Source organism: Pecten maximus, chromosome 15 (genome assembly GCF_902652985.1).
Source record: "Pecten maximus chromosome 15, xPecMax1.1, whole genome shotgun sequence".
NCBI lineage: Eukaryota > Metazoa > Mollusca > Bivalvia > Pectinida > Pectinidae > Pecten > Pecten maximus.
The window spans coordinates 38,350,578-38,368,473 of record NC_047029.1 but is presented as its reverse complement, the minus strand read 5'-3'; the positions used below and the strand labels follow the sequence as shown (position 1 = coordinate 38,368,473).

Sequence of the window (17,896 nt, the reverse complement as noted above, 5' to 3'; positions counted from 1 at the left end):
AATATGGAATTTATCAAACGTGTTTGATGATTTGACATGCCACGATTAATAAAGATACCACATTATATAGCTATTAGTGTAATATTTGGATTATCACATATACCTCGTATTTATAAGAATATAAATAAAAACCACTTCAGAATTTATTTCTATTTCAAGGCTGACGGTACGATATTCACTATAAAAATGTCATTTATTTATTGTGACGTGAGTATTTATGGCATCAAAGTAGTGTTATTTAAGGAATGAAATATAAATTTTTGCAACACTTATTAGGTCATAAAACATTGGCTGCTGGTCATATTCATTGAATCAGGTTTTTTTTTTACCTGGGAGTGACGTCGCAGAGAGAACAGCCGTTTTCGCGGCAAAGTGTGAGACATTTCTTGGTACGGTCTTAGCATCCGTCATATTAACAGCACTAACAAAATATAGTTCCATCTACCACACTTAAAGCCGAATACTCCCAACTAGCCTAAATTTCTAGTTGCATACACATATCTATAGCAATCAAAGATGCTCATTCACGCTCTCCTAACATTAAAATGACCACTGACCTGGACGCTTGACCGAGGGGAATCCCTGAGACATCCGTGTATAATATAACTCGCCGCATTTATTTTTATCCCGATATTTGTCACGGAACCGAGAACGAGGCTATAACAATGTTCACTGCACATAACCTACACACAAGGCCGTTGTTTACATATCGAGTATACATGAACTTTGCCTAATAATGATTTCATTTAAGCATATTAACACAATATTAGTATAGCAATATGCATAAAACAAAACTAAATTTAGATAGGTGAAGTTGCCAATGTTCGGAAGCTAACCAGCAATTCAGTAAACGTCCGGCGAAATCGGAATTCGAGTCTATTCCCTTTTTTCCCTCGATAAGTTCCAACGAATGAAATATTTTCATAAGGAGATATTCCGTTTAAATTTTTTTAGCAGAATCTGCCTGTATTTTGGTAGGCTCACGCTTTAGGCGTTCCACAATTTTTCATAGACTGATAACCCGCCCATTGCATTATGGGACTCTTTCGCATAGAAACTTGGTCTGTCGGATCCAGTTATTATTTTTGGAAATTTACCGTATACATTCATCAATACACATTTTCCTCCAGGTTTAGATTCGCGATAAATTGTTAGGTATATATTACGTCAGAAATTTCTTTGGGAGTATGTGGCTTTAATTTGTGAAATTTTCTGAGTGATTTTTTATGTTTTAAACATTTAGGAGATCGTAACAATATTGCATTTATGTACGTATAGCGTTGATCATGTTTATTGAAAAGAACACGAGAAGAAGAAAGCAATCGAAGACGGAGAGTACTACCCGTGGTAACGCGGTCCCCGACATTACTACACACTGTGACGGCGGAGAGTGCTACCCGTGGTAACGCTGTCCCTGACATTACTACAGAATGTGACGGCGGAGAGTACTACCCGTGGTAACGACGCCCCCGACATTACTACACACTGTGACGGCGGAGAGTACTACCCGTGGTAACGCTGTCCCCGACATCACTGCAGACTGTGACGGCGGAGAGTACTACCCGTGGTAACGCGGTCCCCGACATTACTACACACTGTGACGGCGGAGAGTACTACCCGTGGTAACACAGTCCCTGACATTACTACACACTGTGACGGCGGAGAGTACTACCCGTGGTAACACGGTCCCCGACATTACTACACACTGTGACGGCGGAGAGTACTACCCGTGGTAACGCGGTCCCCGACATTACTACACACTGTGACGGCGGAGAGTACTACCCGTGGTAACGCGGTCCCCGACATTACTACACACTGTGACGGCGGAGAGTACTACCCGTGGTAACACAGTCCCTGACATTACTACACACTGTGACGGCGGAGAGTACTACCCGTGGTAACACGGTCCCCGATATTACTACAGACTGTGACGGCGGAGAGTACAACCCGTGGTAACACGGTCCCCGACATTACTACACACTGTGACGGCGGAGAGTACTACCCGCGCGTGGTAACGCTGTCCCCGACATTACTACACACTGTGACGGCGGAGAGTACTACCCGTGGTAACACGGTCCCCGACATTACAACACACTGTGACGGCGGAGAGTACTACCCGTGGTAACGCGGTCCCCGACATTACTACACACTGTGACGGCGGAGAGTACTACCCGTCGTAACACGGTCCCCGACATTACTACACACTGTGACGGCGGAGAGTGCTACCCGTGGTAACACGGTCCCCGACATTACTACACACTGTGACGGCGGAGAGTGCTACCCGTGGTTACACGGTCCCCGACATTACTACACACTGTGACGGCGGAGAGTGCTACCCGTGGTAACACGGTCCCCGACATTACTACACACTGTGACGGCGGAGAGTACTACCCGTGGTAACACGGTCCCTGACATTACTACACACTGTGACGGCGGAGAGTGCTACCCGTGGTAACGCGGTCCCCGACATTACTACACACTGTGACGGTGGAGAGTACTATCCGTGGTAACACGGTCCCTGACATTACTACACACTGTGACGGCGGAGAGTGCTACCCGTGGTAACGCGGTCCCCGACATTACTACAGACTGTGACGGCGGAGAGTACTACCCGTAGTAACGCTGTCCCCGACATTACTACACACTGTGACGGCGGAGAGTACTACCCGTGGTAACGCCCCGACATAACTACAGACTGTGACGGTGGAGAGTACTACCCGTGGTAACGCTGTCCCCGACATAACTACACACTGTGACGGCGGAGAGTACTACCCGTCGTAACACGGTCCCAGACATTACTACACACTGTGACGGCGGAGAGTACTCCCCGTGGTAACGCTGTCCCCGACATTACTACAGACTGTGACGGCGGAGAGTACTACCCGTGGTAATGCGGTCCCCGACATTACTACACACTGTGACGGCGGAGAGTGCTACCCGTGGTAACGCAGTCCCCGACATTACTACACACTGTGACGGCGGAGAGTACTACCCGTGGTAACACGGTCCCTGACATTACTACACACTGTGACGGCGGAGAGTGCTACCCGTGGTAACGAGGTCCCCGACATTACTACACACTGTGACGGCGGAGAGTGCTACCCGTGGTAACGCGGGCCCGACATTACTACAGAATGTGACGGCGGAGAGTACTACCCGTGGTAATGTGGTCCTCGACATTACTACAGACTGTGACGGCGGAGAGTACTACCCGTGGTAACGCGATCCCCGACATTACTACACACTGTGACGGTGGAGAGTACTACCCGTGGTAACGACGCCCCCGATATTACTACACACTGTGACGGCGGAGAGTGCTACCCGTGGTAACGCTGTCCCCGACATTACTACACACTGTGACGGTGGAGAGTACTACCCGTGGTAACGCGGTCCCCGATATTACTACACACTGTGACGGCGGAGAGTACTACCCGTGGTAACGCTGTCCCCGACATTACTACACACTGTGACGGTGGAGAGTACTACCCGTGGTAACGCGGTCCCCGACATTACTACACACTGTGACGGCGGAGAGTACTACCCTTGGTAACGCGGGCCCGACATTACTACAGAATGTGACGGCGGAGAGTACTACCCGTGGTAACGACGCCCCCGACATTACTACACACTGTGACGGCGGAGAGTACTACCCGTGGTAACGACGCCCCCGACATTACTACAGACTGTGACGGCGGAGAGTACTACCCGTGGTAACGCGGTCCCCGACATTACTACACACTGTGACGGCGGAGAGTACTACCCGTGGTAACGACGCCCCCGACATTACTACACACTGTGACGGCGGAGAGTACTACCCGTGGTAACGCGGTCCCCGACATTACTACAGACTGTGACGGCGGAGAGTGCTACCCATGGTAACGTGGTCCTCGACATTACTACAGACTGTGACGGCGGAGAGAGCTACCCGTGGTAACGCTGTCCCCGACATTACTACACACTGTGACGGCGGAGAGTACTACCCGTGGTAACGACGCCCCCGACATTACTACACACTCTGACGGCGGAGAGTACTACCCGTGGTAACGACGCCCCCGACATTACTACACACTCTGACGGCGGAGAGTGCTACCCGTGGTAACGACGCCCCCGACATTACTACACACTGTGATGAGACTGATGTTGTTATGAATACAATTTTCGCCATTGCTTTCGAGCATACTGAATGTAAACGTTATGCGATAGGTATGGCATGCCGTCTATATATAATAACTTGTTCTATGAGTGGATAGCGAGACCGATTTGTATTTTTCGATTGAATGTAAAGGGGGCTGGCATCACCTATCCGACCCGTTTTATTCTTCTTTGCGTTTTTTTTCTTAATTAGAACTTCAAGGTTCAAAACAGCACACCGATTCGAAAGATGAACGTTAATGTATACTGCGAAATGATCAAAATCCGAAATACGGAAAGCATGTGGTGTTGTACATTCCCGAAGGTTTCTATGTAAATTGATTATTTGGTTCATTTTTTGTCCTGGTTTCATTGATTTTTAGTTAGAATAGTTGTTTGGTTTGCATGTCGGTACCAACTGTTTGTTCACTTAATATTACCATGGCGAGGCCGGTTTACTCTATCTTGTCTGTGGATTATCAGGCTCTGTACCAACATGTAATGAAATTTCAATAAAACATATTTAAGTTACAATCAATGTTGTAATCAGAAAAAATATTGTCCAATGCTAACAACAATGGAGCCTTTATCAACACAAAGGTAGCCAGGATATCTAATTTCAAATACAGAAACATCGTTGTAGGATTCCATTAAACACAACCATCGTGCCGTGCCCTACTTATGATACAAAGTAAATATTCTGACGCTGTTCACACATACATGTTTTGTAAGTTCCTCGACATCATTATCATCAAGTGTACACAAGCTTCATGTCATCAAATGTTCAAATAACGCATTAACACACTAAAGGACTCGCAAGGATCATTAACGGAATGTAAGTTTTTTTTATAATAATTTTCCTGGAAAATAAATCAAACGCGATCATTATATTTGCAAATGCTAATCTGAAATATTTTTGATCAATGCGATTGGATATATTGTCTAGTAGGATGCATCCCTTTCCAATATATATTTCTTTATGTTGATGCCATTTAATCATATTAAATATCTACTTTAATCGTTCCCTTTAATACAACCAACGTATCTACCACGAGCTAGACTTTTTATACCAGGACTAAGTGTTTGAATGATTATTGCCATATACATCTTATACTAATCCACATATTCTAGGACGTTTTGTAATTCGGATTTGTTTTACTAAACCCCTTATGTTTTATGTCTATCGACAATATAATAGTATGAGGATGGGCCATTTGATCAATGATTGAGTTTTAACTTTGTGTTTTATGCCCTCACATAGCAAAGATCACATGGATATATTGTTCATCGAGGTCAGTATCACTAAATTTTGTAAGTTCGAACTCGGTCGGACTTATGATATTGAACCAGGTCATGTTATAATGACAATAGCTACCTTGTCGTAACCCCAACTAAATTTGGAGACAGATACAATCACTTTTTCACATGAACACTTAATACAAACACTTTTAACGAATCACTGCCAAGAAGAAACGAAAAGATAGGAAAAATGCAATGACGATCAAAATCTTAATATGGATGTAGAGGTTTCACTTCGTTCTCTAGGAAAACGTGTGTATAATTATCTGTAGAGTCCGCGCTAACCACCTCTTAGCATCATAGCCCGTGAAAGACGCAAAAACGCTTGAATACAAAAGAGGTACCATACATCATTGTTCAGGGCCAGATAAAGTTCACTATTTATTATCAGCAAAGTTCGCAGAAATTTGTATAAAATTAAAATTTCCGATTTTTGAAACAGTGCTGTCATACATGGGCACAACCCTGGTGAACTGTCAGGCTTATTTTAATCAACATAAGGAATCGCAACATCATATCCCAAGACAAGGAAACGCGGGGGAAGATAATTAAGATACCAAAAGGAGAATAATACAATAAATAGTTACATTTCATTAAACACCATGCTTGGTTCTTTGATCCGCGATTTCCGCTCCTGATGTTTTCCGCCACACATGCGACACAAACTATGATGCGTATCCATCTAACAATTATCTATATAATATATGCATTCCTAAAATAGAAGAAGTAAACATATTGTTCATGATTAGATATATTCGACCTTTTGTTTTTATTACAGCTGCTATGCCCCGAGAGCCGCCACCGTACATGGCTCCCAGTCAGGAACCACCAGCCTACGACGACGCAATAAAGGAAAGTATAGCAGTACCTCCTGGATTCCATGGCGACATCAGACATCTACGGGGTAACTATCTAGTAAACATTTAACTTTATTTCTATGAAGACCTCAGTCAACTAAAGACTTCTATCATCTTCAACTATCTGCAAACTAATTCACATCTTCAACTACCTGCAAACTAACTCCATACGTAAACAATTATCAAATACTTGCATGTTAATGGAAAATCTTTTCATAGCAGTAAATTTTAGTTGGCTGCATTAGAAAATGTTGATGTGTATATTTTTTATAGGGGACTTTGTATTTCTTTTTTATAATTTATGTCTAACGGTAATAACGCATCAAATATGATTCTTGTATGTGGGATCTATTTACTTTATTGAATCAATCAACTAAATCGTTTTTATGTTCTTCATCTAGCGATGCAAATACGTCAACGAAACGAAGAAAATCACGAACGATTATACATTCAGCGACAATTAGCGGCGAATCGGCAACCGAGTGACGTCAGCATAATTTCCGTACCACCAGCTTACGTAGAACCGAGTAATACATCTGGACAACCCATTCCATATACACATCTACCTTTGGGTGTACACCCACCCGTACGACACATACCAAATAATAATAATAACACTCATAATCAGCAGCAGCAGCCACAGGGTCAGGTACTTCCTCAACGTCCAGCACGACTAGGACAAGCAAGGTCTACACAACAGCAAACAACAGCCCCAACTTCACGAATACCCCAACGGCCAGCACGTTTAGGACAGCAACAGCAGGCACCACAACAGGGACAACAAGCAAGCGACCCACAAACTCTTAACACACCACAGCAAACACAACCTCCTCCTAGAACGACAAGACGGTAATGCGTCGCTTGTATCTGCATCAGCTCAAACTATATGAATAAAATATTTGATGTTTGGATTAATATGGATAAGGAAACGTCGTGTGCTTCTATTATCCGGCGCTAAGCTGGTACCTTTATTGTAAAGTTTCCCTTGATTTTAATGAAATGCATCTGGTAGTTGTCAAAAGATTTATTGATACAATATATTTGATAACATGAATCTGTTTTATTTAATATACTATTTGTTATTAATTTGTATTGCCTGTGTAACTAACAAACATGTAAAGGAATTCCTTTCGTCGGACGACGGAAGTGTAAGCCACAAAGACTCCCAGGAGTTGAGTAAGCCGGTGCTAGTCATTTTGTGTTGATCACATCAAACTCTGTCCTGGTGCTGTGTGGTATAATTACATGATCCATCTTTCTGTGATATTTCTTACCCTTTTATTGCTGTATATATAAAGTCCCTTGTTTGAGCAGTATTATGTATAATGTATGATATATGTTTAAGTATGAAGCATCTGGACATTCTAATGTTCTCTAGCAATTTTGGTACCTGTTTTCTTTAAATTCAATATAAAAGAAAGCCACATAGGCTTTCTATGTTTCAGTCTGTGATATGCAAGTATGAATATGCCTTTTTATCATGTATATATTGTTGTACGTTATTTGCCTCGTGACTATATAATCTATTAATGATACGGGACGATAGAAGAGTCCTAAAATGGTATATACCTAGCGACAAGGGTGCATCTATTTCTCGTAAAGAATTGTTTATATTTGGCGCGGGTTGTATTTGATGGAAGCAAATTAAAAAAGCTTCGACAAATTCGACAAAACACCATTTTAGAAATGCATTTCATTTTTTACGTGCATTAGGTACTGTATGTATATCAAAGCCTATTGACAGCATAATTAATAATAGTAACTGGTGTTTCGTCTCACATTTTTATGTTGACTAACTTTTCATTGTGGCTAATACCTGTTAAATATTGACATGTTTATACCATGGTATAACAGATTTATATGAATCATTTGTGTGTAATAAGTATATTGAATTCCAATGTGTAACTTCGTTGTATACAAGATTATTGGTTAATATTTCCGTCCAAGTCATATTTTATATATTGAGTTGGGATTGGTCATTTATTATACTGAGCGGATATAATAATAGAATGAGAGACATTTTACATATATAGCTTACTGTATGTATCAATAAGGGTTGAAGCTAATTCTGTTGAACTAATTTACCATTACTAGTCTCATTTCCATTTAAGAAATTGAACTTTCGCCAGATATGCCGAGGATCAATTGCATTAACAAAATCCAAACTCCATTCTTTAAGCTAATACCTTCATTGAAATCTTGTTTAAAGACAAAAACGATCCCCAACCAGGTTTTGTTTTCAAACCAACTCTCCTTTAAACCTTTCTAATAATCCAGCCACCCCCCCCCCCCCCCCCCCCCTCCGATGTAACTGTTTCAGAACCATAATAAACTATAGGTATACGTGTTTGTTATTGTTGCATTGTACACCGTATAATAATGCCTTTGTATTATGCACGCAGTTGTCTCCTTAATTGTAGATGGTTGTGTACATTTATCCTGTAAGCTGACACTTAAACTTGTAAAATTAACTGCGCATTTTGAAATGTGTTAAATATCTGTGATATTTTTAAATGGCATTGGATGTCCGTCCATTTGATTGTTTTTATTTGCTTAATATTATTTATTTCTTTACTCGTATATATTGACGTGGAATCATGTGTGGTTTGATAACTAATTTATATAATTGCGTTTGTTGGATTGAACAACTAAGCATTAAATAAATAAACAAGTTTACTTGACTCCCGTTTTATTTCTGATCGTACCGGGTTACTTTCCTTATGTCCCGAATCTGGTTCATGTTTTTGATAGTGCTGCATTACGATAACAATACCAACAAAGGGTGGTAACCTGTGAATAGCCCCACTACTATATTTTCATTAAGTCCTTATGTACCTTGCGTACACCGAACAATGCCTTGATATTTCTATACGTCCTATTACCGAACAATGTCTCACTAGGTCTCACCCTAAACACAACAACAATATGAATTAGTATGGCACCAAGCTTACAATACATCTTAAAGGTACCAATTTTATCAATAAGACATACATATTTAAGGGTTAACTGTAATATTATTTTTACGTTATTGAGCAAATAACGATATTGAGATTTTTGGTATTATTGCTCAATAACGTAAAAAAAATATTACAGTTAACCCTTATAATTTAATTAACAACGATAAGAAACATTTTCATTAAGTTTAACATGTTTATTTTGCTCCAGATATTTAAAAACGCATCGATAAATACAAAATCCCGTGAACAACGATTACTCCGCTGACGTCACAGTTTATTTTTTTTATGTTATGAGATGATGACAAAATTTTTGAGCCAATGAAAATGCTTGTTACAAGCAAAATCAAATTATATAGATATAATGAAAAATAAATTCACGTTAGAAGCATTGTTACGTCCTCTACATATCATTTCTAAAGGAATAATGTCGGGCCACCTACTTACAATTACGCTAACGTTAGATTTGAGACCGTTTTGAAATTTCGACTCAATATGATATATTACAATGTGCATAACCACTAGAAGAGCAATCCGATTAATGAATTATTTGTAATGTTCACAGAGGATGTAAATTCACGTTTTTCGAGTTAATCAAACATAGCGCGAAAAAAAAAATTCAATTTACCTCGGTGTCTAACTTGTATCTTAAAGTAGGTGTAAACATAGAGCAAATTTAAGCATGCGGAGAAATAATACTGCCTGTTGTCATGTGTAATGTATGTATAAATACTGATACATCCGTTCGCCCGAAGATGCCCAGAATAATATTCACTGAAAACCTAAACCTGTTAAGAACATGTGTCCGTTAATGTCCTTGACCTTACTGTTCCCGTGGCCCTTTTTATCGAAAATATTTTAGCGTCATAATGGATTCAATACAATTTCAGTGCAATTGGAAAGTCATTTTGTTCAGCGTTTAACATCCTCTTAACATCCCTTGTCATGCGCGAATACGTGTAGCAGGGAAAATGTAGTCCTATAGGAATATTCAGGTTATAACTTGAGAAATGTTATATTACATACACTGAAGGGTATGCAATACCGCTGGTCCTGATTCCAGCGGAAATCAAGTGTCATTTAATGTCCTTGGTGTGTCACGGCAGACAGAGGAAAAGAATGTAACAGGAAAGCATAAAAATACAAAGTATTACATTGGTATCAGAGGACGAATTACCAATGCATGTGAATGGCCAATAGAATGATTTGATTGTATAACGACGATCTATTTTCAACAATTTTGCCGAATCGACTATGGAGGTAGGAAGGATATATGCACTGATGGGACTCTACCAAACCACCCTGTCCCTTGTTGACTGATTCATTATTGGTATGAATGAAAAAAAATATTCTCCTATTGTCAAGGTAGTATCATGATAAGGTTCATGGACAAAGTAGGGTCGCTGTGGCATCCGAAAGGATGCGAATTAACAAGATCGGTTCTAGAGGGTTTTTCTCGTAATGGCATGTGGGAAATTGTATGGAAAATTTGCCATGCTTCTTAAATTAGAGTGCCAGTTTGATATCAGTTTACTGTTTCTACTATACTGATTTGAATTTAATCGCCCGATTCAGCACGTAAGAAGCTTAATAAGCGTTTTATAAACGGCTACACAAACATCCTATGATTGTTAAAACATTGTTCTCCTCAGTGATGATAGGTACAGTAATTTTGAATTTACGATAATTTTATCTCTGCATAAAAGTAATATTCATATGGGAATATTGTCCCAAAGGAAATCACCAAGCAATACAATTTTGACGACATTTCTTACACTCCATCTGATTAAGGGGAAGCTACTCTTACTGGACTAGAATTAACCAGAGAGCGGCAACTGTTGGAAGGGAGATTTAAATAAACAAAGTAAAGTTAGATAGTTATTCGTTAATCGGAATAGCGTATAACATTCTACTTTTACTTTCGCGAGGACCTGACTTTGATTTTCTCATTTTGGCGCATAACAACACTGCCTATAACAGATAAGCGCAATGGTGAATTAGTGCACCCACAATCCTTGTTATAGAAAGCGTCTTATAATCTTTGTTATAGAGGTTAATGTAAAAAATCAAAAGTCACCGGGCATGTACTATAAAAACTGAGTTGTTGTCGACCAATTTGTCCTGGTCTGGGATCAAGGTGAGTAAATATTTGTCTTTGATTGGAATTTTGGAGGGTTTATTCTAGGTGGATACCTCTCATTGTGGAAATTTTCAGATGTTTTTCATCGATATGTTCAATCATTACGAATGGTCCGGAAATCAGTTTTCTTTTGAAAATTGTTTAATTAAAACATTCTCCAAGCAGCAAACTGTCGATATAGATTCATGTAACGCATGTGCTTCTTGCGATTTCCATTCCATACAAAATTAATTTTTTTTTTTTTTCAAATTCATCTGTTTGTCTTTTTATTTGATATAAAAGTCTACGACACGGGATTAGCCCATACAATATTACTGTAAGCCAGCTGTTAAGATATAAGCATACATATTTAACTCAATTATTATATTGGTACATATACTGTCATCTTCATGATTACATAACTCACATCACTGGATATATATAATTGATCTCTAATAAACACACCAATCTTATGTCGCTTCCAATAACATATTCATTTCCATTGAAATTGATTCCCGGAAAATGGAGATGCATGCACTTTATTATACGACTATATATAACCTGACGAGATTTCGATATAATGACGTCAGCGCCCTCATAACGCACACGAGACGTTCAATATTGTGTAGTAACCTGAATTTTATATTGATCCACAAGATAACTGTATTATTGTAATATATTGTAATAAATAATGACATTAAATAGCGAAATGCTGAGTTTAGTTTATCAAATAATGTTCCTGTTCCGTATTCAAACATATACGAGGTTCCATTGTCATCATATACCGTACAACACAGTGTGTAACGGGGCAGACATAGACAACGCCGTGTAATAATTAAGTAAATGCGTTAATATGTTAAATGGAGTCCTGGTTAGGGAAATTATTTTCAATATGTATGAATACATTTTTCAGTGTCGGAATACGAAAACATTACCGAAGACTGTCTTGGCAACCAGCACCGTAAAATATGTACAATTGTAGCATGTGTAGAAATGTTTAAAACAATAATAACATACCTATATCTGCTTCAGAGCAGGAGTTACAAGAGTTAAATTATAACACAGTATGTGTATACATGTGTTATATTCATTGAGGTAACCACATAACTATGTTTGTTGTTAGATGGTGTCTCAGAGTTAATTTCAGTGTAATTATTCTAAATATCCCCCTATATTTCTTCCGCGTGCAACACATGGATCATATTCAAGTTACGTTTCCAGTATTTAGCTAGTATCCTAAAGGGAGACAACCACACAGCGTTTACATTTAGGATAATGATATTACAAAAGCATGCTTCTGCCAAAAAAGATAGAGGAATGGTAATACAATATTCTATCATATATTTGAGTTCATACAAAAATGTAATTCATGGAATGATCCGCGCTACTCTATGTTATTATTTTAGTTGAAAAGAAACAGTATTTACCTGGTATGGCTTTGTTCTAAACACATAAACCGGTATTGAAATGTATTCTACAAAACAATGACCATTTTAAGTACTGGGAAGAAGCTGTTACCCTCCCAATAGGCATGGTTTAATGTTGTTAACATTATTTTGTATCGCCATTTGTTTGGAAGTATTGGTGAAAAAACAATAAATTTTATCATTATAAACAGATTGACACTTTGTCGGCTACATGGATAATAGTACCCCATGTTATTGTTACATACATATTTGTACAGAGTAAAGTGATACACATACACAACGAATAACATAGTCAGAATGAGATACTATATCCGTAACTATCAATAGTTTGTATCATACATATAACGTATAGATATTTGCCTCTACTTTGTATCCAGGGCTAATATAATCTAACATGGATATGTTCCGTTGACAGTGATCTATCAACACTCGTGCAAGTTCTTGGCCAGTCAGCACAAGATTTGTTGAGTGATGGCTTGCCAAACTCTTACACGACGATGTGTGATATTCCTGTTCGAGAAACAGACCCATGTGGGTTATTTTCTCACATACTTGCAAGCAACGGTAAGCTTTTTATGAACATTTTCTGTCGTGCCATCTACAATGCTCCTTTAAATGTGCGTCAAAACCGATGACTTCAACGTTTACGACATGGTTACTCAACGTAAAATGAAACGTAACCGTAACGTCAGATAGCACGTGCCAGCTGCCTTTACCCCTCTGTGTGAGACCGATTTATTTTCCCCTGGCAAACGCAGAAAACCCTTTGAATTATATGAAAAATTCATATCTTGAACTAGACAATGAGAAACATTTGACTTATAACTGATAAATCAAGCGTTAATTACGGTACTTTCCTGCCTTGCGACATGTCTAAGTAATACATGCATTTTGAGATTGCAGTAGTTAGAATATAATTAAGCGGAGAGATGACATGCGGAACACGTTTGTAACATACATTTCTATAAACTGATACAAAATGCGGCCTTTTGTTGCTCCCTTCAGGAAGACACTGTCATGGCTGTGTCTCTACCACGATTAAAAGTTACAACCCCAATGTCAAGGCCTACAAGCATGTACAAAAATAAAAATTTGTTTTTATAAATATGACAAAGACCTATATAGATAACAATGACAATCAAGGTGTATTTATGTTAACGGATATGACGTTAAGAAAGGCATAAACACTTATTTTGACCTTGGAAAAAAAAATAAAAATGAATTTCAAGGTCAAACCCGAATCAAGATTAATCAATGTCAATACTTATTTAGAGGCAAATTCGGTCAAACAAATGTCCCTTTAGCGTGCTATGGACACTTGTAAGCCCAACGACATGGTTTTATTGTGCAACATGTGTAATACACATCAGCTACACTAACGAATATTATGTGTTAAAAGTTTAAATTCCGCCGAAAGAAACAATTATATGCATGGATACACAATGCCATACATCATAGAAAAGGACAGTATGAAACATTTTATCCAATAGATATTTTTCACAAGTTGCAAAATATGTCTGTACGTTTAATATAAAATCTTTGGACTTTAATCGATTTTGCATTTCGTGACTATTGCTGTTATCAAAGATAACACACATAATGTCTCAAAATACCATGTCTATCATTCTAAATGAAAATCTTACCTAGCTGGCCAACACTTCGTGTTAATGAAAGAACCGACAGCATGCTCTAATAGCGGATTAATTCTGTGCCCCGTTTTGCTGCATATTACAGTGTTTATATAAAATATACACACCCCGATAGCCCAGTTTGTGTCGAAGTGTGCTGGATAGCACGGAGGCAGTATAGATACGTTGTTTGTTTTTCCAGTATTTTCGTTAGTTTAGTTAGGTTGGACTTGATGATATAATACAAAACCAACATGAAGCTATATTAAGTTTGGATGTATATTTACAAAAACGGCAAGTTCCACATACGACTTCAACCTCATTTTTCAGTGTATTGAAACCTTCCACGTTTTACGAAAATCCATAACGTTCTATACGATGCAGTATATCTATGAAAATATCAAATAATTAATCAAATTAACTGCGATCAATTGCACTCATGAAAGTTTGCGTTTGATGATGTTTCTATTCTGTTGAAGAGTTCCAATATTGACATAAGGACATGAACACTGCTCTGTAAATCGTCCCAAAGCACACCAAAACTTAGAATCAATACTCAATCAAACAAAAATAAATAGGAAGTGATGATAAAAATCATGAAAAATGCATTACACTTTCGTCAAAATACTGGAATCCAGCCAGAAAAGAAAGAAACAGCTGCTAACTATATGACGATTCGCAATAAGAGTTGCTTGTGCATTTTTCACAATTATTTTCAATTTGTATTTGAAAAAAAATGCGGGGCACTTCTATTTGTTTTTAGTACATAAGTAAGCTAAAGGGATTTTCAAAGTTTATTTACACGGTGACATGCATGGACAGACAATTTCAATATACCCAGAACGATCGAATCAATCTATAGATGTAAGAAGAACTAAAGAGGAAAGCATGGAATTGTACGCTTACAATATATAACGATTTAAGTATTTCCCATGTACAAGTGCAGTATCATCTCAACAGATGTTCTATGGTTGAAGGAACACACTCGTGTGTTAAGTGCTGCAAGCTGGGTTTGGTAGCATGACGGAGTGAAATGGTAAAGTGTGAAGATAGTTTGTTTTATAATCGGAAGCTGTGAAAAAGATGACAAAAAGAAATAATAGAATATTATAATAAATTAGATTACTATACCATGTCCGATGGTAGAAGCGAAAGAGGTTTGAGGGTTAAGAACAAGGTTAAATGAAAAGAGATAATCATCAGTAGGTAATGCCTTGAGCCTGTGAACCTCTAGTCAGTCATGCTGATAAACAACTTGATGGCTGCCCAACTATTATGATGTAGATGCCAATAGAAAATCAGTTCAGTAATATCCACGTTAAGTACATAAAACTTTCAGAAAACCTAAAAGGAAAAAAGAGATGATACCATCAAATCGTCTGAAAACCTGTAAGAAAGAGTTAGACACAGGGGGACAGATACCGTCAAGGGATGGCTGTGTGGAGGAAGCGGGAGAAAAAGGTGGAAACCACCAAACTCTACTGTCCTTACAAAACAATAAAGAAAAGTATGAATTAGTGTGAATATGGAATAACTATCTCAGTCCTTTAAGCAATCTAAATGAGTGAATCTGTGTGAATTCTGAAAAATTGTCTCATTTGACTTTGTCCTTACAAAATAATGTTTAAAAAGTGTGAATTAGTGCTAATGCCGAATACTATCTAAATATGATTAACTTCTTCCCAAACTAGACTGTAGTGAGTTTACGAGGTCGGTGGTGGTAGGTTACAATAAGATGTCATTGACTGGATTAAACAAGTATAATGTAGATGTTATACTTGGTTTATATATTTACGTCACATATGAGAATCATTTTCGAGCACCTGTGACTATACATCTAGAATTAATACTGACACAGCCCCAATTCATTATGCACACTTTGGCTAGACATTCCCATGTAAACGAGCAGGCTGTAGGACATCTGACTACCGGACATTCAGCGGTGTGATCACTCTACCCTATTCTGGTCTGGTAAGATGGACGTCCATTGTTTTGGTATATTGTATACTTATATTGTAATTATTTCCAGTATGATTCTATACTAATTTAATGTATAAGCAAAAGTTTAATGTCCCATTAGATGTTTAAACAATAAGAATCTTTTAAAGATTACTAGCAATACATCGGCGACGGAATATCTCAAAACATTTTAATATCTAGCTGTTTTTTGAAGAAAACAATTAATAGGTATTAGGACTTTTAAACAGAAATGTCCCGCTTGCTTTTTGCTAGGAATTGTTATTTATTTGAAGGAAACATTTCAGCGCCTTGATAACATAAGTAGCTATCTACATAAAGGGTAAATTGATTGATTTACTGGTTAGTCAGGCTGGTAAGGAAGGTTCTAGTTCCGATTCCTAGAATCAAATAAATAAACACATATATATGCATACGTTAATCTGCTGCTTTACTTCTAAGTTACATTGGCGTGTTGGCTATCTATTGTGATTTCTTAAAGTGTTGGTTTTTTTTTAATATTTTCCCGGTGGGATATTGATAAACGACTTGGCACATCGCAATAGCAACGATTTCTGCTCTCAGAAATACTGGAATTACATCGTGGCGTTTATATCTTAATTATTTTTCGTGTTCTTTATCAAATGTCTTAAAGAAAATACTTTATTCTGATAATGTTTAAAACGTTAAAATACAAAAAGGTTGTGGTATCCGTCGTTGGTAGAAAGTAATCAATAATAAAAGTTAAGGTCACATAATTTCTTTCAATGTTAGCCTTAGCCGAGACATCATTTTCTGTTAGATATGTTGCTAATGTGTTAACATATTAAAGAAGTTAGCTCTTGATGCTTTAAAAAAAATCCAACATGGAGCAAATCAATTGATATAATTTTTGTAATCCGGGACGCCATACTCCGTCAAATATCATACAATTGAGTTGTTCTCCTAGTAAATCATGTCTACAAGCATTGCTTATACAATTTACACGGAGTTTAGTATGTATTGTCATTTCAAAACCATGTAACGTGTGACACTCCCAAGGATTAAATTTCTATCGACCTGGTGGTCACGTGCGCTGGTTACTCTGATTGGCTAATAGTCAGTTTTATACAGTAATTATAAACTTCAGCTACTGCGAGTTCCCATCTTTCGAAAACAATTTCACAAAAATATGTTTGAGTTATTAATGATATTAATAACCATACCACACATTATATAAAAGAAGGTTTACATAAAATAATGTACATGAGTAGCTAGTTGGTTGTTTTTGTTTGAAAGTCATCGTACTAACTAAAATGGCATGACGTCGGTGTCCTGGGATGATATTTCTCATTTTTAGATTAACCTAGACCAGATCACGGAGACCTTTAACGTCCAATACCGGGGTTTTCTCAAAAAGTTTTATTGATGTACCATACAGGTATAGATCACAGGTAACATATTTTGGAGACATCTCTAGGCACACGACATTTACACTTCATCCTTTCATCATTTTAAACCTTTTTAATTCACAAAGGTTTCATTT

General features: G+C 38.1%; 1 protein-coding gene across 1 annotated transcript in view; it reads left to right on the top strand.

Moving 5' to 3' along the window:
* LOC117343865 (myb-like protein K) overlaps positions 1 to 8,963 on the top strand; it is a 49,601-nt gene extending 40,638 nt beyond the window's left edge. The window contains exons 4-5 of the mRNA XM_033906411.1: positions 6,209 to 6,334; positions 6,689 to 8,963. Of these exons, the coding sequence (XP_033762302.1) occupies positions 6,209 to 6,334; positions 6,689 to 7,140 (578 nt within the window). The 3' untranslated portion in view covers positions 7,141 to 8,963. The remainder of the gene's footprint in view (positions 1 to 6,208; positions 6,335 to 6,688) is intronic.
* Positions 8,964 to 17,896: the final 8,933 nt, after the last annotated feature.